Source organism: Elgaria multicarinata, chromosome 11 (assembly GCF_023053635.1).
Source record: "Elgaria multicarinata webbii isolate HBS135686 ecotype San Diego chromosome 11, rElgMul1.1.pri, whole genome shotgun sequence".
Classification (NCBI taxonomy): domain Eukaryota; kingdom Metazoa; phylum Chordata; class Lepidosauria; order Squamata; family Anguidae; genus Elgaria; species Elgaria multicarinata.
In genome coordinates, this window is record NC_086181.1 from 39,728,949 (window position 1) to 39,750,698 (window position 21,750).

General features: G+C 49.1%; 1 protein-coding gene across 1 annotated transcript in view; it reads right to left on the bottom strand.

Moving 5' to 3' along the window:
- ARHGEF15 (Rho guanine nucleotide exchange factor 15) overlaps window positions 1-21,750 on the bottom strand; it is a 50,907-nt gene that overhangs the window by 5,780 nt on the left and 23,377 nt on the right. The window contains exons 2-15 of the mRNA XM_063137093.1: window positions 18,043-18,497; window positions 16,447-17,280; window positions 15,891-15,951; window positions 13,981-14,036; window positions 12,932-13,164; window positions 10,189-10,349; window positions 9,649-9,801; window positions 7,826-7,955; window positions 6,083-6,157; window positions 5,178-5,270; window positions 4,126-4,280; window positions 2,605-2,769; window positions 1,952-2,037; window positions 320-424 (exon numbers count right to left, since the gene is read on the bottom strand). Of these exons, the coding sequence (XP_062993163.1) occupies window positions 320-424; window positions 1,952-2,037; window positions 2,605-2,769; window positions 4,126-4,280; window positions 5,178-5,270; window positions 6,083-6,157; window positions 7,826-7,955; window positions 9,649-9,801; window positions 10,189-10,349; window positions 12,932-13,164; window positions 13,981-14,036; window positions 15,891-15,951; window positions 16,447-17,280; window positions 18,043-18,497 (2,762 nt within the window). The remainder of the gene's footprint in view (window positions 1-319; window positions 425-1,951; window positions 2,038-2,604; window positions 2,770-4,125; window positions 4,281-5,177; window positions 5,271-6,082; window positions 6,158-7,825; window positions 7,956-9,648; window positions 9,802-10,188; window positions 10,350-12,931; window positions 13,165-13,980; window positions 14,037-15,890; window positions 15,952-16,446; window positions 17,281-18,042; window positions 18,498-21,750) is intronic.

Here is a 21,750-nt window from a genome sequence, read left to right on the forward strand (position 1 = left end):
TGACTGCTTTGAACACGATCTCTGTGTCCTAAAATGGCATAAAACAAGTTCTGAATACCAGGAGCCGGAGCAGCTCTCCATAACATTGCAGCCTCTGGATGAGTTAGGACTACAAATCCCATCATCACTGGCCAGAATAGCAGGGAACGATGGGAGCTGAAGTCCAACACATCCAGAAGCTGCCGAATTGGAGAATGCTGTGCTAGAGGGAAATTGGGAGAAGATTTTTTTTTAAATTGTCACTTTAGCGGCGATTATTCGGCTCCGCCGCACGCTTTGCGGTTTGCTATTAAAAAAAAACAACCCCGGATGTGCTTACCCTCGTTGGTTTTACGTAGCACATTGATGATATCTGTCTGCTCTAGGCTCAGCTCGTCAGCCTGGGCCGCCGTGTAGGCCTCGGTGCACTGCACCTGGGGGCAGTCTGTGGAGAGGAAGCAGGGGGAAAGAATAAGAGGCTGCACTCGGACAACACAATAGTCCATGATGGGTTAACAGCCGACTCGTTTGATTGACATATCCCCTGCCCTCTCTCCCTGCCTCAGTCCTCCTGCTGGTATCCCATCAGCCATTGCAAGTTCAGCCGGGTGGCAGCCGCTGTTTCGGTCGCTTTTGCCAGGGGACTGTGTAGTTGCCGAAAATAACCAAGCGAGTGCAATGGAATAGTCTACGGTGCCTGACACACAATACAATAACCAACGGTTGTTCAAATAATCAACTCTGCACAGTGTGGGTTATTTGCGTTGGTTATTTTGGCTGAATTAACTAATCATGGTGTGAAAAAGTCCTGGCAGATGACCCAATAACCAACCATTGACTATTTAACCCACCGCTGACTATGTAACCCACCGTTGGTTATCGTGTTGTCCGAACCCAGTCATAATGTGTATGTGGGTTGGAATAATATTTTCCTGTTGTACAGAAACAGGTGACGGGGGGGGGGGGGGAAGTTAGGTAAAAATGCCTTCCTGTCTTCTGCACAGGAATAGATGTTGTGAAACAAGTGGAAAGTCTAAATTTCTTGGGTGGGGGGGCCGACTCACATAAGACACAGAGATCCCCATTTTCCCTTTGCAGGAAGGACAAGTGTAGCAACAAACTCCCATCCACAGGTCTGCCTTGCACCATCCTTGCAGGCTTTCCAGAAGGCCTTAATATGGCCTTTTACCATGGCCTTCCTATGATGGAATACTGTTATTGCTGCTATAATTGTTCTTGTCGGTTTAATTGTTTTAATTGCTATCTCATCGTGATCATGCTTTGTTGCTTTTGATATTTTAATATTGCATTGCTTCAAATATTTTATGTATTCTGTTGTTGTAAGCCACCTTGTGAGGTCCTCTGCCCTGAAAGGCGGCCAAGAAGTGTTTTAAATAAATAATAAATAAATTGGGACAAAAAAACCCCAAAGGCAGGAGGAGCTGGGGCAGAGCCTGCATTTCACAGATTGATTTTAAAATTAAAAAAATAAAGCAAACAGAGCTTAAATCGAAACAATGCTCATCCCTGGAATCTGTATTTAAAAAACGAGGGTATAAATCTTGGAATGTGAAATAATATGCACAAGGAAAGAACGTTGCAAGGCCAGGTTACATGAGAGAGATCTGTGACTGCATGTCCCATCTATCTATTTATCCATCTATCTATCTATCACCTGTGATTGAGGTGAGGCGATTCAGACTGGACCCACAGCATGGGGGGCGATTGGGTTCCCCCCAATATAAATCACACAGAAGTTGCTGTTTGCCTGGTTAGAAAAAAATGTCCAGGTATCTTTAGCGAGGCGCGGCTTTCAAGCAGGGTTACGCCCGGAGCACCTCTTAATGGACTCAAAAGCAATGCCAGGGGAATCAGGCTCAATCCAATTCAACTGGCAGGAAATACATTTGAAGAAGTGGTGGTGTTCGGAACGGAGCGGACGGGGAAAAGAAGAAAGCAAAGAGGGCCTCACCCCAGTCCTCGTAGATGATTTCTTGTTTACCGTTGGGCTGTGATTCGTGGCAGGGAAACGCTCCCATCCAACGATGCATGTCCGACCTGAAACCAAAGGCAAAGCGACGTCGAGAGTCTTTCGCATCAGTGGGCCGGTTCGGGACAAAGCGGGGAAGCGGGAGAAGGTGTGTAGCGCATTGGTACAGTCAAGACATGGGGGGGGGGGGGAAATGCCTTTGCCTAAAGCCCATCGGTCAGGGATGCTGCAGCTGTAAGATTCCTGCACTGGACAGAGGACTGGACACGATGACCTTTGAAATCTAAATGGCTATAATTTGCTTCGCTCCCCCTTTCCATGGGCTGATTCCAAGTTATAGTGCTATGGAAGAGAATGGTCCATTCTACTCAGGGTGGTAGCTCTGATATACGTGGGGTGGTGAATCCGTTCCGGGTTTCTGTCAGAACCAGCCAGAATTCTAAAAGAGCCATTGGAAGCACCGTGGATAACTCCTTTGGAGTTCTGGCTGGTTCTGACGGAAACCCGGAGCGGATTCATTGCCCCACTGACCTCGGAACCACCAGCCTCCACTGCCTCACACCCTCCACCCCGTTCATAAACGCTGGGGAGAGTTGTGACCCACCCTGCCCTCCTCCCAAAGCCCAGCCACTTACTGCGTCGGGGCACGGCAGAGGCGCTCACTACTCCGTCCCTGGTGGTTCTCCATCAGCGTCAGGTAGAAGCTGTTCTCGGCACTGGGGCTCACAGACGACTCCCCACAGCCCTGGGCCTGGACCAGAGAGCGATGGGCGTAATCCAGCACCACAAAGCGTTCTGAACTGCAGAGAAAGGGGGCGGAGGGGATGGGTGAAGCGCAGAAGAGAACCGAACCCCGGACAGGCCCAGCTGCATTTGTACACAGAACCTGCCTCTCCCTATATCTGCCTGCCGGAGACATGAGATCTATCAGAGGAGCCCTTCTCTGTGCCCCACTAACGTGAGATATACGCAACGGTGGGACATGGGAAAGGGCTTTCTCGGTGGTGGCCCCCCGGATGTGGAATGCCCTCCCCCTGGAGGCCCGACTGGCTCCGGCACTGGCTTCATTTCGGCGCCAGGTTAAGACATGGCTTTTTAACAGAGCCTTTGATGGCTCAATCCACCAGCCTGCACACTGTCTTGTTTTAATTGGATTTTACTGTATTGAAATTTCATATCGGTTTTAACATATTAACGGTTTATTTTGTTTTAGAATTGTATAGTTATTGTTCTATTTTATATGTAGGGTTTTATCTGTACGCCGCCCTGAGATCTTTGTGATACAGGGTGGGAAATGAATGTTTTAATAAATATATAAATAATCTGAAAACCCAAGTGTCTAGGGCAGGGTGAGACTGTGGGGAATCTTTCAGCTGAATTCAATTTATAGAAAAGCTCTCAGGGGCTGGCATTCTAAGGTGGGCGGTGCCAAAGGCAAAAGGGGGAGGAGCCAAAGGCAAAAGTGGGCAGGGCCAAAAATACCAGCATGTTTTAGCTTAAACTCTTATTGCCGGCGACTAAAGCCTTAGAAGCATTTCAACGGTTTGGGCTGGGGAGGAAACGGCATCAAGCCAGGAAACAAGCGAACGGCCAGGGGTTGGTCAGAGGCAGAGGGAAAGGGTTGGGAAATCCTGGATTTGGCCCTGGGCAGGCCAGATTTGGTCTTCAGGTTTTCCCACCTGGGGGGGGGGGGGCGTCTAGAGCAGCCTTCCTCAACCTGGGGCGCTCCAGATGTGTTGGACTGCATCTCCCAGAATGCCCCAGCCACTGGCTGGGGCATTCTGGGAGTTGTAGTCCAACACATCTGGAGCGCCCCAGGTTGAGGAAGGCTGCTCTAGAGCATTGGCTTCCATTCCACCAGCCATGCAGAATATACAGCGTTTGCGTCTTCCCACAATTACACCATGCAAGGGCAGGAATTTGCACTGGAGGCACCTCCACTCTCATACAAAGCAGGGGAGAAAAAGCAAGTTTCTAGCCCTCAAGAGCAAAGCGACAGCGGATCCGATCTCCACATTTGCAGAGCCGCGTAAGGGGTCGCAGACGGTTGCCCCGCGAAGGACTCGAGGCGCATCCATTTCTTGCTACTTCGTACTGATCCCTATTCCACTCACACCCCGCCCGCCCTGCGCTAAGCCAACGGCCTCCCCGCTCACCTCTTGCGCTGGGTGACGAGCAGCAGGTCGTTGAAGAGGAACAAGTAGATGGGCACCAGTTTGGGCTTGGTGCCGAAGATGGTGCCCCGGTGCACCACCTCCAACAGCTCGCCCTGTTTCAGCAGCTGCCGGCTCTGGGAGATGACGGGAACGGCCTGGAATCGAAAGGAAGCAAAGGGCAAATGGGAAGGGCCCTCAAAGGCCACCGGGGTTCTTGCGGCAAGACAGGGGCCATCTAACTAGAGGTCCACAAAACATCCACGAGGGCAATCCAAGAGGGAGTGTGCTTGCAAAAACCCACGAAGCGCACAGGTGAAGTTCACCGTGGAGCAAACTGCTCCAGAACACTCATGCGGAGTTTGCAAATCCCGGGTTGGGTATCCTGGCGGTTGTTTTTTAAAAGAAAGGAAAGGAACCTCTCGTGCAAGCACTGAGTCATTGCTGACTCTGGGAGGGACGCCGGCTTTCGCTGACATTTTCTTGGCAGGCCTTATAGCGGGGTGGTTTGCCGTTGCCTTCCCTGGCCATTATTACCTTTCCCCCAGCCAGGCTGGGTCGACCTGAGCTGGCTGCCTGAAACTAGCTTCCACTGGGATCGAACTCAGGCCGTGGGGCGAGTTTCGGCTGCAGAAACTGCTGCTTTACCGCTCTGCGCCACATGAGGCTCATTGTTTTTTTTAAAAGGAAGAGGCAAAACAGATGGTTGCCGCAGGGTGCTAAAATTCCAGGGGCCTTCGACTCTGCATGCTCAGGGAACATGGCTGAGAGCTTGCTGATTTCTAGCGGTTGCCTGACGTGTAGACACAACCGTCAAGGAGAGGAAGTATGGAAAGACATTCAGGACGAAAAGGAGAAAAGCCCTATCTTGGTCAACTCTGGAACACGCATTGTGTCACCGTTACGCCGCGTAGCATCAGGGCGAAGGTGGGCGGTGTGGAATGGCAGGATTTGAATTCACCACTTTGGGCCTGCTATGGCCCCAGAGCACTGAGGCAAGGGCCCTGTGGGTCGGAGGGGGGCCCAACGAGGTGCAACGCTGAACACGTCCTGACCTTAAGCTTGTCGAATTCAATCTTGCTGGCGATGTGGATCAGTTCCTCCATGTGACGCATGCGGCCCACCTCAGAGTTACATTCTTCTATGATCTTAGTAAAGAGATGTGCGGAAGCGAGAGAGGAGAGAGAGAGAGGAGCGTCAGTTCATTTGGGGCCACCGTGAGATGCCTGACTTACCGTAAAGGGGGCTGGAATGCTCCGGAAACATACGGCATTTATTTATTCATTTACATTTATATACTGCCCCCATAGCCGAAGCGCTCTGGGAAGTTTAAAAATATTTAAAATGTATGAGTGCGAACTCCAACAAAATGCTGAAGTGTGACATGATCCTGTTCAAGGTGCCAGCCAGGCCCTTTTCCAGAATATTCCATTCCATTTCCCCTCCCCAACAGGCACTTTGCATTCTGTGGCCAATGAGCATACTCAGAACTCACTGGCCTGGTTTTTGGGGTGAGGGTGTGGGTGGGTGTGATCTCACTTAAGGCACAATCCAATGCATGTTTAAACAGAAAAAGTCCTACAACTCCCAACGTTCCCGAGCCGGCATTCTCCATGGCCTAAGCATGCATAGAATTGTGCCCTTAGGTGTGGTGTTGGGTTTGTGGGGTTTTTTTTGCATTTCTGCAAACCGTGGGGCTCCCCTGAACACGGAGACAGTGCTCTTGTCTCAGTGCTTTGGCTACATATCCATCGGCACTCAGCACCTGAGCTCACTATTAGAGGGAGTGATAATAAGCGTCATTGTACGATATGAGAAAGGTCAGAACTCAGGAGTAGGTTCAATCCCGGTCATCTCTAGTCCAAGGATATCACACTGGACAACCGGGGTTATCGGAGCAACGGTCTGGCTCAGTCTAAGGTAGCTGCACCAGTTCATATATATTAATGGCCACCCTCACCTTGGAAATAGAGGACAAGGCTTTCATGGCGTTCTGCTCCCGTGGGGAACTTTCTTCTGTTCTGCGCAGGATGTTCTAGGGAGACAGAAATAAACTCAGAGGTGGACGGAAGAAGGCTCTTAAGACACAGGCTCCCACTCGGAAAGACTGAGACAGCTTTCTAGATGTGTTGGACTGCAAGTCCCATCATACCCAGCCAGCAGAGTGTACTGGTTGGAGATTATGGGGATTGTAATCCAACACATTTAGAGGGTGACAAGTTGCGGGTGTCTGCACAGGGGCAAAAGATCTTCACAACTTTCTCGCCTCAGGAAAATAAAGCTCTTCCCCGCGTTGACCTGTCTGCTGTGGAACCGCTGCGTGTTGCAGAGGATTCTGGGAAGGCATGTTTCACGCACCATACAAGGTGCCCAGCCAGGCCTCATTGTTGTAGCCTCACACTAACTGGACACTTCCCGGGCAGCTCTGCCCTGCAGGAGAAGGCAAACAGTGGAGGGCTCGTCTGCCAAAACGAATCTTTTCATCTGTGGAACTCCTGAGACACGCTCCCTAGGGACCTCCAGAAGACAGGCTCGAGTCACTGGAACGACGCCTCTCAGATCCAGCCAAGAAAACTCAGGAAAAGCCTTCCCCTGACATGGCGCCCTGCAGTTTGGGACTTCAACTCCCATCAGCCCCAGCCGGCATAACTAACAGTCAGGAATGCTGGGAGCTGCCGTCCAAAACATTTGGAGAGAAGCCAGGTTGGGGAAAGTTGTTCAAGACACTAGGCTCTCAACCGCCGGATCCCGCACCATACCAAGATCTGAACGACAGAGAGTGTTGTGATTCTAAGCCTCCCGTCTGAGATGTGAGGCAATAAAGAGGCCTGCTTTGCAAGCCACAAAACCTTTATTCAGTAAATAGACACCTCTTCACACCTGAAGGGAGTATAAATGCTAGGAGCTATCCTCTAAACTTAATCATAACAAAGCAAGGCAGTAGTCTATCAACTAAATGGACTGTTTCCTGCCATGTCCAGTAGGCTTTTCCCGGACTCCTCTTTCAGGGAGGGTCTTCAAGCTGTAACCTCTGCCGTGTGGCTAGTCTAGAAGACCGCCTCCCACTACCCACTTGATTCTGCGGCGGACTCTAGGATCTGCCAATTCCAACGTTCCTTCCTCCTGTGACAAAGACTGAGTTCCCAGGGGAAGGGGAAGACAATCTCTGCATCTGGTCCTCCTGTTTGATAAGCTCCTGCAAGGTTTCCTCCTTGACTCCTGGAGAGCCTTAGAGAACTTCCTCGCCCACTTCCTGTGTCGGCTGGTCTTCTTTCAACTTCAACTTCAGCTTCTGAGTCTGATTCAGGATCCACAACACGGAGACCAGGCCCCACTACCTGTGCCTAGTTGAAATCCCACTCATTTGCTCAGACTGCCTAGAAACGGAACCCAAGAGCCTTACAGCAGCAATGGGCACTCCACAGCCCTCGGCCTAGATTTCAAAAGCTCTGTGCAAGCGATCGATTCAGACCTTTGACAAAACCAATCTGTCCTTCGTCCGCTAGCCTGCTGGGCAGGGAGGAATAGGGAGACAGAAAAGCATGCTCTCAGTCTGGCCCTGCTCACTCACAGCATGACCCTCCCCTGAAAAATTATCTCCCCCTACCAGGACATGTGACCCTTGACAGGAGAGATAAAAAGTTCCCCGGCCTGGCCTTACAGCAACAAACTATCAAGTTGAGGACTGCTCCCACATCCTCACCTCTACGAGCATCTTGATCCGGGTGATCCTCTGGAAAGGAAGCAGCAAGAAGGACATAAAAGGGAGACGCTGGCACTGAGGCAGCTCCTGGAGCCGGGTGACGACAATAGCAAACTGGGAGTTCTTTTCCCTTAGTGGGGGAAGAGAGGAGGAAGCTTGAGTCAGGAAACAGGATTCGGAAATTCTACAAATGGGACTGCAACGAAGCGTGGCAGCGTTGACTACCCCTTTTCGAGATGCTCCATTCCCGCTGCTGGCAAGCAAAGGCTGTTTTATTCAAGAAGGCCTTTGGCCTGTAAGTCATTCTGTTGGTTTGGATTTCATTTATTGGATTTCATTTGTTGTGTTTCTATACCGCCCCATAGCCGAAGTTCTCTGGGCAGTTCACAAAAATCAAAAACCGTTAAAACACATTATTCAAAAAAGAAATGCATTTTTATTGCATTTCATAGAATCATAGAATAGCAGCGTTGGAAGGGGCCTACAAGGCCATCGAGTCCAACCCCCTGCTCAATGCAGGAATCCACCCTAAAGCATCCCTGACAGATGCTTGTCCAGCTGCCTCTTGAATGCCTCTAGTGTGGGAGAGCCCACAATGTGTTTAATGTGTTTATTGTTTTAATCTATTTTAATGGTTTTCGTAAGCTGCCTTGAGATCTATTTTTGGTAGGATCAATCAATCAATCAATCAATCAATCAAATCATTCCTCTTCCCTTATCAGCCAGCTAACATTCCATGGCCACTGAGTATGCTCAGTTCTCATTGGGTAGTTTTTGCCCCACCCACCCTTTGGGGTCCCCGTCCCCACCCCATGACATTGGCAAGCTTGACAAAGCTCTTCAACAGTGAAGATGCCCAACTCTTATTTGCTTCTTCAGCATAATTTGTACGCAACGATCCCACTCCAAAATTGCTAGACCAATAGCAAGGAGTTTCTCCAATTGGTTCATCCCTGTTCCTGGCTAGAGGCCTTTTGAGTCAATTGAACATACTCTTTTCCTCTCTTGGACAGTAGGTATGGCCCAATAATTGTGGAGGAAGACTTTTCGGATTGTATATTCATTCATTCATTCATTCATTTGTTCAAGATTGTGTTTTGATAGTGTTTATTTTTATGGTTTCGATTCATTTTGGGTATTTTCCTTCCTTTAGATTAATTATGGATTTCTGTATTTGTGTTCATAAGTTGCTTTTTACGGTGGGAAGCAGCCTAATAATAATAACAACAACAACAACAACAACAACAACATTCTAATAATATTCAAGGTGCTGGTTTTAACCTATAAAGCCCTACATGGCTTGGGACCACAATACCTGACGGAACGCCTCTCCCGACATGTAGCTACCCATACACTGCGCTCAACATCTAAGGTCCTCCTCCGAGTGCCTACTCCAAGGGAAGCTCAGAGGATGGCAACAAGGGAGAGGGCCTTTTCGGTGGTGACACCCCGACTGTGGAATGATCTCCCTGATGAAGCTCGCCTGGTGCCACCACTGTTATCTTTCAGGCGCCAGGTCAAGACTTTTCTCTTCTCCTAGGCATTTAACACCATTTAACAAGGCTAAGTTTGTTTCTTAATGGACCCCAGAACTGTTGTTTTTTAAATGGATACTCTTGTTTTTATACTGTTGTTTTTATGTTTCTGATGGTTTTAAAATTTTGTACACTTTTTAATGTTTACTGTTTTAACTTTTGTGAACCGCCCAGAGAGCGCTTCGGCTGTGGGGCAGTATATAAATGTAATAAAATAAATAAATAATTAAATATAAATATAATCAATTAGAATAATAATCTCTCTCACACCCGTGAGCATGCACTCACATGAGGATGCTGTAGGTCTTCTCCTGGTATAGCTGGTTGCGCACATAGTCAATGTAAACGGAGAAACTTTGCTGTGCATGTTCCTCCACAATATCACAGACATCTGAAATCTGCAAGCTCTCAGCCAGGCGCTCCTCCAGGTCCTGCAAGAATCTGCCAAGAGGAAGAATTGGCACCAGGAACGGCCGTGCGTGGGACACTCACAAAAACATGGACAATGAGAGCGGGCTAGCTTTCTACAAGCAGGAATTTCCCCCTCTCTCATGGGGGAGCAGTCAGGCAGATGATTTTACATCTGGTACACGCACCCTGCAAGATGAGATGGTTTACCAGCCCGCTGTTAACGAAGAACTGGTCTCCACGTTCAAAAAGTATCACATGGCACAGCCCCCCATGGGTGGCAAGCGATTGCTTTTGAACCCAGAGATCAGCCTTTAATCATTGTGACTAGCAGGCTGGGAATTTACCCACAGTGGTCGCGGCCTCCTCTATTCTCCTGGACGGACCCGGGGTGAGGGAAGGGAAAGAGACGGAGCTGACCTTTCGCTGACCTCCTTGACTTTGCGGATGTTGGAGAAGAGGATCCGGTGTTCGCGCAGGAGGATGGTGGCCGCCAGCTCCCGCGACTCCATGAAGTGCTCAATCAGAAGGGTCAGTGAGCGCAGGTACGAGGCCTCCGAGGTCACCACCTCAAAAAGGCTCTGCGTGTGAGGAGCAAGAACCACAGAAAGGGGGTGTCAATGGTAGGAGAAAGAAAGAACCCAACACAGAAAGAGAAGACTGCTGATACTACTTACGGTATTTATTTCCCTTTACTTAAGTATTAAGAGTCATACTAAAATGCTGCATAAGGGGAAAATAAGTTCCCACGCAAGCCAATTCAGAATTCAGAACCCAGCACCATGTAACATGGGTGCAGAACTCTCAGCACACAGCCATGAGTTCCTCCAAGGGGTGGGGCTTGGCCTTCAAGCACCTCCTTCCCGTTGTTATCTCCAACCTGAGATTGGAGATAACCGCAGGGATTCCACTGAGTGCCGTTCTCCCTCCCACTGTCATCTCACATGGGAGGTGTCAGCGTGGCTGGCAAGGGACTTGGCTGGCACTGGGAAGAGCCGCTGATGTGGCTCTTTGTGCTGAGATGCATAGGACACTCAGACTATCTCAGCAGGCAGAAAGCCTAAAATGCGCTTGGCCACACTTACATACATCATCCAGCCTGCTGAGGGCCTGAAGGTGGTGGGGCAATCCAGTCCACCCAGCAATATATTATTCTGCACTCCTGGCCTATAAAATTTGGAGGATTCTTTGTCTCAGTGTAAACTCAATTCATACTTTTTGGACGCTCAATCTCATGAATGTCATATTAGTTACAAAAACGCACGTCAAAATCTCAGCTGCTGCCATTATTCTGTTGCCCTGCTTAGAACGAGTTATTGTTATCAATAAAACACACACACACACACACACAAGATTCACAACGGAAACCCCCGGAGCAAAAGCCAGTAACACAAACCGCAACCGACAAAGTCCCCCAAACCCTTGTTTAAAATGATCGCGTCACAAGGAAATTAACCACTCTGTCCCTCTGTGCTTTAATGATGTGGTGCTTCAGTTTGAGGGATTAAATGAAAAGGAGGAGGAGCTGAGCTTGGGAGAGTTTGGGGGCGTGGCCCTTCACAGGAACAGGCAGAAGCTAGCTGAAGGCCCCTGCAGCTGATAACATACCCCAATCACCACACTCCCCATAAAAGATTTCCCTGAATTCAGAAGCGACGCTGGAACTATTGTTTGGGTGCCTTGTCTTTGTCGCTTGCATACCAGCTCCTTGATCTTGCCTGGACTTATCCTGACCTTGGACCGGACCCTGACTACGTTTTGATGCCTTCTTAATTCCTGTATTGTTGACCCAGCTTTGGACAGATACTTCGGCTTTCAACCACGGACTGTTTGTTGACTTTTCCCTCCTGCTTATCGAATGTAACACTGGTGATTTATGACAGATGAATTGCTTGTCTGCAGATTTACTTACAATGTTTGTACATATACTAGGGCTGTGAACAGACCCCCCGATCCGCCTCGAACCCCGATTCGGACCTTCCGAACCGGGCCTAATCTGCCTAGGGTCGATCCGGACCTCCCCCGATCCGCTTCAGACCCAGATCCGAAGTGAGATTCGGACCTCTGAATCATTTAGATGATTTTCCCTATAGCCTTGCATTGGGAGAATAAAGCGCCTATAATTGTTTTATTTTTTAAGATAGAAACATGAAACTTTGTGACCTTACAGATGTCATCGACCTACTCATATGTGTAAATTTTCATACATCTCTGTTCAGCGAATTTCTCGCAAATAATCTTTTAAAATGTGATTTTTCGAGGAAACCAGCAACCACTCGCAAAGAGCAATTTCAGAAGGTGTCTTATCTAATCAAGAATCAGCACACACTGTCTCTGAGTCTTGTGTATTTGGAAGCTATTAACACACCCAGTCCTTCCCATTCAGATAAGAAACAGGGAAATGAATACACACAATGAATGCACACATAACCTGGCAGGGAGCAATAAGGAGAGAAGAATTATTGAGGGGAAAATCTTTTAAAAATTCCTAAAAATCAGGGGATGAACTGATGTGCTTCAAACTTGGCATGCTTAAAACCCTATTTAGAAGCTATTATGGGGCTAAGTTTCCTCTTTTTATCTTTAAAAATGACGAAGATGAATGCATTTTTGTAAATGGGGAGAGGAATGGTTGAGGGAAAATCTTTTAAACATTCCTAAAAATCAGAGGATGAACTGATGTGCTTCAAACTTGGCATGCCTAAAGCCCTACTTAAGTGCTATTATGGTGCCAAATGTCATGTCTTTACCTTTCAAAATGGTGGAGTTTAATGCATTTTTGTAAATTCCCATGTGTAGTCCTTGGAAAAAATGTCCGAATCTCTAAATCGATCCGAATTGATTCGGACCGATCTGATTCGGACCTCCCCCAATCTGCCTTGGATCTGTTTTAGAGATCCGAATCACCCCGATCCATTTCAGATTTGGATCCAGAGTGATGCACAGCCCTAATATATACCACTTTACAACCACAATGATTCTCCAAGCATTCTGGACCCAACGAGGTCCACCTTCACTTGCTTTTATTTAGCCTGAGGGGACAGTTAATTGGTAGAGCACATGCTTTATGTGCGTACCACCCCAGCTTGGATTTCTGACACCTCCTGCTACAAAAGAACCAGGTGGTAGGTGACTGGACACACCTGAAACCTGACTAACTCACCTCTTGCATCTTCCTCTCCTCGGGGCTCATGTTTCCCAGAAGGCCGCTCTCCCGCACGGCAGGCAGCTCCTGCCAAAGTGTGCTGTGCGGGAGGGTGCTACGAGGCCCGGCTGGCCCTTCGCCGGGAGAAGGGGCCCCATAGTCTGAACTGCTGAAACTGCTGTTGCGGGGCACCGTCTGCCGTTTGATCTCCTTGGAGATCACGGCCTGGCGATACGTTTGGTACAGAGGCTCTGCAGAAGGAAGAGACAGGAATGCAGTGTTTCAGAGGGAGAAAGAGGGGAGGAGGAGAAAGAGAGGAAGTGAGAGACCTGGCCCTGTTTTAGAGAACTAGCAGCGAATGGACCCAGCTTTGCACAGGTTGGAATATTCCTTAGTTTGATACAGCGAAGACTTAAAGTCAACTCACACAACTGCCAGAGTTGGACAAGCTATAGATTTGAAAATGTCCTATTTTCCCCTCTTCTGAAAATGTTCAGAACAGGGGAGAATATTAAATTAAAACCTTTTATCATACAAGGGGCAGCAAACACGGGGGGGGGGGGGGTACAGAAGAATGGAACCAGGACGTGACAGAGGCCTAAAGCTGCAACTTGACAGTAGGGCAGGGGTTTTGAACCTCAGTCCTATAGGGTAAATCCAGCCTGACTGAGGCCCCAATCCGGCTTTCCAGAGTCCCCTAGAAGTCCCTGCCCCCTTTCCCATGACAGCCGAATGTTTTGGGGTCCCCCAGCTTTTGCACAGTTTCCCCTATTCTAAAAAGTTGAAATACTTCTCCTAAGCCTTAGTTACGGGCAGTAAGAACGTTTGGCAAAAATAAGCGGGCATTTTGGCCTGGCTCACTTTTGCATTTGGCCTCATCCCCTTTGGCCTCAACCCAGTGCTGGAATGTGCCCCCCACCCACCAAGAACGACACTGAAATTGAATTTGGCCTTTGGGCTGAAAGAGATTTGACAGCTTTGCTGCACGGCAAGATGGAGGTAGAACAGTCCCCACTCCATGGTCCTCTTTACTTGCAGACATTACCCCACACCTGTCTCTCACTTACCATCTTGCAGGCAAAATGCCCACTCCGGGCCCTTCGGGGACAGCACTGAGCAGCATCTACAACAAAATAGAAGGTGGGAAAAAAGACTGAAAATGGCACGTGACCCTAAGAAGAATCGCAGGCTTGTGAGATCCACTTCAGAGTTTTTTATTGGAAGGAGACGTTTTCACCATTTGGAGTAGGGAAGTGGACCCTCTGGCCCAAAGGCTTGGTTAGATCCTGGGGTTCCCCATCCGGCCCACAAGCTTCTTCTGCTGTTATCTCTGAGTGATCAGAGATAAGAGGGTATTTCAAGGCAATTAAACTTTAAAATACCCTGCATAAAACTGAACGGTGCTTTTGCAGGTATGAGAACTGTTACACTTCGGAGTAGACAATTTTTGTGAACCGCCCAGAAAGCTTCGGCTATTGGGCGGTATAAAAATGTAATAAATAAATAAATAATAGACTTGGTTAGAACTAGCGATGTAAACTTTCCAGAAGTTTTAAAGCCATGGGGTAAAAACATTTTTTTTCTGGGGGAGGATTTTTTTTAAAAAAAAACAGACATTTTGGGGGAAATTGGGGGGGGGGGGAAGCAATATTAGCACTTTTTACAAATTGAAAGTCACTCTGTTACTTTAGGAACATAAAATGTAATTATGTACAAGTTGGTTTGGCATGAAATTATCACCTTTGGTATATTAAAAGTACAAACAATTATTACCAATTGAATTTGCCTTTTATTTTTTTTACCCTTTTTTTTGTAACAAATGGAGCTACAAGCTCCTGAACTGTAAGAAACACCTGAACGGTAAGGACATCGTTTTTAGAAATCATTTGGAGAAGTAAATATATGAACACCTTGGCTTAAATATTTTATCCATTTTGCTAAAATAAAACATTCCGTAAGCCATTTTTTCTTTATTTATTTTTTCAATTCTTCCAATTTTTCGGTGAAAAACAAAAAGGGCTTTGGGGGGGGAAATTGTCCGTCCCCCCCAGTTTTTTCTGGTTTTTTTCCAGGCCTTTACATCTCTAGTTAGAACTGAGACGCGCTTTGCTGGCCTGAAAGCTGTTGCACTCACTCCTGAGTAGACCTGCCTAGAATTGAGCTGTGCTTTGTATACTTGCTGGGAAAATGTCCAAACTGCTACACATTACATCTGCCCTTGACCCGGCTCATGTGCCCTTCACACCACCCCCTGCTGGAATGCAGCCCCAGAGACCCTTCCCAAATTCGAATTTGGCCCCTGGGCTGAAAAAAAGGTTTCTCACCCCTGATTTTGAGCCAGGCATGAAAAAGGCGTACGATTAGAATTAAGGAACAGAGTGCCTCTGAGCACATTTTCAGGCCAGGAATTACGTTTTCAAATCACAAAAACAATTCTCAGATCTTTCACATAAAAATCCAGTTGGTTCTCCTCAAACCTTTAAAAATTTCAATGGATGAGGGAAGGGTGTCTTTTTTTGGTTGCTAGTCTTAAGTAAGTGGGATTCAGAAATCCTTGCCAATCAATTGTAGAACTTTAGAGTTGGAAGCAAGCCTTGAGGACCATCTGGCCCAAAGTAAGATATATAATGCCGGATGCAATTACAGTGTCTCCGTCCATCCTCAACGTAAATACCTCCAAGCAATGGAGAGCCCACCGCTGCCACCTCCCGGGACAGTATGTTCCCACTGCCAAATATCTCACACCATTCGGATGTTTCTTCTATTATTTAGACAAAATCAATTTCCTTGCCATTTCCACCTGTTGATTCTAGTCCTGCCCTCTGGAGTTCTACTGCAAATCACCCAGAAGATCTGATTCCACCTTCTGGCTGCCACACACACACACAGTCCCGCCCCTGAACTGGACTAGCATCCTGTTTGCACGCCCAGGCAAACTTCAGGATTTTGTGGACACAAGGAGGGGACACAAACGCACCTGTCATTTGGAGCCCCAGACTCTGAGTCACCTGAAAAGCAGCCCTCATGATCGCATCCGCCTGGAGAGAGAAATGAGCGAAGAGTTAATGAAGCTTGGGAAAGGGGTGAGGATGGGGTTAAAGGTGGGGAGAATTTTTAACTGATTGCTGCCCCCAGGTGCACAAAGTAGAGGCAAGTCTGGGGAAAACCCAGGAAGTGCCGCCACAGTCCAACCCATAGCAAATGAGCACCCCGCTTTCCCCAGCTGAGGACACAATGGCATGAAGATCTGAACAACTCAACGCAAGCGAGCCAAGCTGCATTCTTGGAAGGAAAAGTACAGGAACACATGAAATCTCTCCCCTGTCTGATCAGAGGAAGAGGATCTTTTCCTGACTTCCAGAAATGGCAGACTTTGCACCGCTCTCGCCCGGCCACACAATTTTACCCCCAAACGATCAATACCCAGTTTGGAGACCAAGAGAGCCACCCGTGGGATGACCCTGCAGCAAGACCCTCTTACGTTTCCCACCCCGCCCCCAATATGTCTTTCCCTCATTGGGTACAGTCAGTACCTTGACAAGGGCCTTCATCCAACGGCGAGTTCTCCAAGGGTGGTGGCGGCTGAGTTGGTGGAGGGGGCAGGCCCTGAGGCAGAGGGGGAGGCGGCTGGGAAGGGGGCGGCGGGGAAGACTGATGCTGAGAAAGGAGGAAGGGAGGTGGCGTCTGGGACGTCGGCGGGGGAGGCGGAGGCTGGGATGGAGGGGGCAGCAGGAGGCCTTCCCCCACAGACATGGGGGAGATGTCGCCGGGAACTTGGCTCGTCTCCAGCAGATACTGCAGGGAACTCCGGCGAGAAAAGGCCGAAGGCCCTAAAGAGGCGCGAGGCGGTTTCACCGGGGCTTTGGGTGGGATGGCAGGGGGCAGGGCCTCGCCGTCCAAAGAAGCAGGGGACCCCCCCTTGCTGCGGCGGGGCGGCTTGGGCATCAAAGGCGGGCAGCGCGGCGGAAGGGGCTCGGCGGTGGAGCGGTAGCCTGTCAGCACCACACCACCTTCGGGGTGTCCGTTGGCCGAGGGGGGCGGGTCCGGGGGCTTCTTGCTCCGGGCAGCACGGCGGGATTTGAGGGCCCTGCCGCCCGCAGCTGAGGAGGGGCAGGCGGGTGGGGCGTTGACCACAAGGAGATGTTGGAAGGGCGCGCCCCCCTCATCGGCGGAGGACGAGAGGTCCGAGGCCGGCCCGTCCTCGCTGTCCTCCTGCTTGGCCTGCCGAGAATTTGCCGGGACCCAGGCCAAGACCATGCCCGGCCGCTGTTGATGGCAAATGCAGGGGCAGCCCGACAGGCAGGAAGCAGACAACTCTACGCCGTTTTGTTCCACCACGCACGATACGGGTGGCTCCTCGCAAGGACCTGTGGAAGGGAAGAGATAAAGAACGCTGAAGACAAAGGCATAATTACGCAAGGCAGAATCTCGTTGAGAGATAGTGTTGGGCTGCTTGGAGCAGGATAGCAATAGAGAAGACAAATAACCAGGGATCATGTGCCTTTCCCTGCCACAGAATTTGAGCATGCAGCATTCCTGAGGATCGCAGCTATCGTTTACAAAGAAAAAGGCACGTTTCTAGCCCTCATGCTACAACAAGAAGACTCCGCCAACGTCTCTAGTAGGACGACGGCGGCTGGAGGTGGGTGGAGCTTGAACAAGGGGGGCGGGACCTCAGCGCCCTGCATACTACTTTGCCCTGCAGAAGAAGATTATGCAAAACAAGCACACGTATGCAAATACACTGCCTTTGCATAACTTATACAAGCAACAAGAAGAATTCAGCTTTACTTGGTTGCAGAGATTCTGGTAGGGAAGAACTGATGAACCTCTGTCAGTCTCGGGGGCTGCATTCCAGTAGTGGGCAGAGCCAGTGGCAAAGGTTGGGGCCAAAACACCAGCATATTTGAGCTTAAAGCTCTTCCTGCAGTAACTCAGCCTTAGGAGAAACATTTCCATGGGTCAGATTTCGCCTGCACGCCTGAGTTTCAACACCCCTGCAGTGTGGGATATATTTTTGGCCCTCGGAACAACTCAAGGTCAACGGAGCTAGGAAATTATCTTGCAGACAACGAAGGGAACGGGAGCCACAAGTAAACAGCCACCCCCATGTCATCCAGTTTATTTACCCAACTGACTTTGCACCGCCTTTTCCTCCGCCATCTTCTCTTCCCCATTCTCAACGGGGGCAGGTGCTTGGCTGCAGTTTGGCCTAGGCTGGATTGGCTTTCCGACCTCCCCTTTCTCCAGGCCCACGTGGTCGAAGTGCACCACGATCTTGCGGACGGCGCCAGAATTCTGCAGCTTGTGGAGCTGCCGCTGGTGGCTGTACGGCAGGTCGGTAATCTTGGAGCACCCATCATCCGGCGTCTCCCCTGCGGAGCCCTCTGGGGGCAAAGGCGGCGTCGGGCCCCGGCCCAGCCTGGCAGAATCCGGCCTGGGAGGCAGATACGGGCGCGGGCGGGTGGGCGGGCGAGGCTTGATGATGCGGGTGGGCTTCTGGGTTGGAGGGGTGGCTGGAGGCAGGGGGTCCATGGAGGAGACCTTCACAGCGGGCGAGTCATTCGCAGCACTGCCAGCACGACTTCATATCCTGCAGCGGGGAAGAGAGGCAGACACAGTTAGCAGAGATCATAGGATCATAGAATAGTAGAGTTGGAAGCAGGAATCCACCCTAAAGCATCCCTGACAGATGGTTCTCCAGCTGCCTCTTGAATGCCTCTAGTGTGGGAGAGCCCACCACCTCCCTAGGTAACTGGTTCCATTGTCGTACTGCTCTAACAGTCCGGAAGTTTTTCCTGATGTCCAGCCAGAATCTGGCTTCCTGTAACTTGAGCCCGTTATTCCGTGTCTAAACCTGACAGGACCCGGGGTGCCGTTCCTCTTGCTCCCATACACAGGCTTGGTCTACACGTGTGACAGGAAGGCGTGGGGCAGGAGGGAATGTAAAAATCAGGCTGCTGGCAGTGGGCCCCAAAAGAAGAGAAACGTTTCAGGATGCAATGATTTTATTCACAGAAAGCCCAAAGTGTTTGGGCCTCTTATTTAATTTTTAAGGCTTTCTTCAAGTGGGGGCAGGGGCTTGCATTTTTACACGTTTCTTGATATCATAAAAGGACACATCAGGTATTTATTTATTTACTGCATTTCTATACCGCTCAATAGCTGAAGCTCTCTGGTCGGTTCACAAAAATTAAAACCATTCAAAATATAAAACAACAGTATAGAACCATAGTATAAAATTCAATATAAAAGCACAGCCAGGATAAAATCAGCAGCAGTGTAGAAATACAAAATTAAAATACAAACTTAAAACAGCAAAGTTAAAATTAATTCATAGACTGTTAAACTATAAACTAATGAAAAGGTCTTCAACTGGCATCTAAAAGAATATAGTGTAGGTGCCAGGCAAACCTCCTTAGGGAGCTCATTCCACAGCCGGGGTGCCACGGCAGAGAAGGCCCTCCCCCTGGTAGCCACCTGCCTCACTTCCTTTGGCAGGGGCTCACGGAGAAGGACCCCCGAGGTTGACCTTAGGGTTCGGGCAGGTACATATGGGAGGAGCCTTTCCTTCAGATAGCCTGGCCCCAAGCCATTAGGGCTTTGAATGTTAATACCAGCACACAGGTAGAAAAATTCTAGCCCACACCACTCCCTGCTACTTGCAGGGAGAGTTTATATTTATCTAGCTCGTTGTTGTTGTTGAGGTTTAGTGGATCTGCTTTCATATTGTATTAACTCAGGTTTTGTTTTTAATCAGTATTTTATTACCATTAGCTAACAAATGCCATTTTTGGCTGAAAAGTAGCATACACATTATATAAATTTTAAGTAAAAATAGTCCAACATTCTGTTCACACCACCATGGCCAACCAGACGACTGTGGGAAGCAGGGAAGCAGGACATGAGTGCCAGAGCACCTACCCACTCATGTTCTCCAGCAACTGGTGCATATAGGCATACCACCTCTGATAATGGAGGTAAAACAGAGCCATCAGGACTAGTTGTCATTAAGGTGCAATCCTATTGCATGTTTAGGCAGAAAAAAGTCCTACAACCCACTGCTCTCACAGCCGGCATGGGTGCAACCCTATGCATGTTTAGGGTGCAAATCCTATTGCATGTTTAGGCAGAAATAAAGTCCTACAACCCACTGCTTTTACACTATCTCAACATGCACAGGGTTTCCCCCTTACTCTCCATAACTTTGTCTAATCCCCGTTTAAAACCATCCAAGTTGGTGACCATCACTACATCGTGTGCTAGCAAATTCCGCAGTTTCACTGTTTGTTGTTTGTTATCCATCCTGAATCTCCCATCGTTCGGCTTTGTTTCCTCTACCTGGAGAGGTTGGGGGAGGGGATTGAAGCCGGACTTTTTGCCTGTGTTCTCCCCCACCCCACCCCACCCCTGAGCTACAGCCCTTCGTTTGTTCAGCGTAGGCGGAGACAAGGGGATCTCTCTCATCTGCAGTCAAAAGCAGCAGTGTACTGAACAAACCGTGTCCACCCCCATCCGAGTCAGGCAAAAGTTCTTGCTGGCCGGTCAAATCAGGCTTCCGGAAGCATTCCAAAGTCATACGCACAGCCTTGGCAGCGTTCACCCGGGCCCTATCATCATCCATCACCCGGATCGGGGCTTGATGGCCTCATTCTTTTCGGCTCTGCACGCAGACAGCACATCCTGCCCTCCGGGGAGTTCGCACATGCGGCAGCCCGGCTTGCTCGAAACAGCCTCCCCGGGCCAGCTGCCAGAGCAGGCTCTACAGCCCGACAGCGTTCTCCGGGGTGCGGCTCTCACACTTCCAGCTGGGGGAGAAATTGCCACGGGATGGCTCAGATCAAGAAACATGGAAATGAAAGAGGGAGAAACGGTGGGGAGGCGGGGGCACTCGCCTGACCCCAGTGCAGTAGTATGCAAGCGTTGGCCAACCCCTTTGTGCAAAAGAGAAACATCGTCGGGGTGAAAGCTACGGAATTCACAAACAGTGGTCACTGCTCATCCTGGGCCCCAAAGTACTGTACTGCATATTTTTTTGTTTTGATTTATTTTTGCTCTGGCTCATAGACAGACACCTCCCATAATCAAGTTGGATGACTATGTCACACTTTGGCGTTTGCACGGCAAGAAATCCGACCCTTGGTGCAGAATTCAACACCCTAAGAACCTTTAGGCTGTTGTTGTTTTTAAAGTCACATTTCTAGGCCTTATGATTTCCAAGATCTACCTGAAAAGATAAAGGGCCTGATGAAATCTCAGCATCCTCCGCAAGATTTCCGGTGGTTAGGGTGGAGGCAAGGGTATAATTGCCATGTATAGCGTCCCGCCCCACCCCAGAATGGTTAAAAGGAGCAGGAACATAAAATCAATTGAAGGAACAACTATCAGCAATTAAGGACACAATCCTATGCATGTTTAGATGGAGGAGAAAGTCCTACAAGTATTCCTACAAGTTGTAGGACTCCACCCACCCACCCTGTCTAAACATGCATAGGATTGCACCCAAAATACATTTGCATAAGATTCCACAGCTAAAGTCTAGGGCTTTCCTAAATGAAGAATTTAGAGAGGGAGAGACTTTTTTTTTTAACAGGATGAACACAGCCCTGTATAACTTCCCTTCGTCCCAGATGCAATGCCCCGGTTTCCAATTACTCATAAGACCAGGCAAGCGCCTCTATCAGCTCTATATAAAGTTTCCTGAATCTACAACTGGGCAGGGCTGGAAAATATGTATCGCCCTCCCTCTGCCTCACGTCCTACTCCTCCCATGCCAGTAGATTAATTCCCAGGCTGACCGTTCTTTTTTAAAAACTGGCCTAGATTTCTACTCCAGA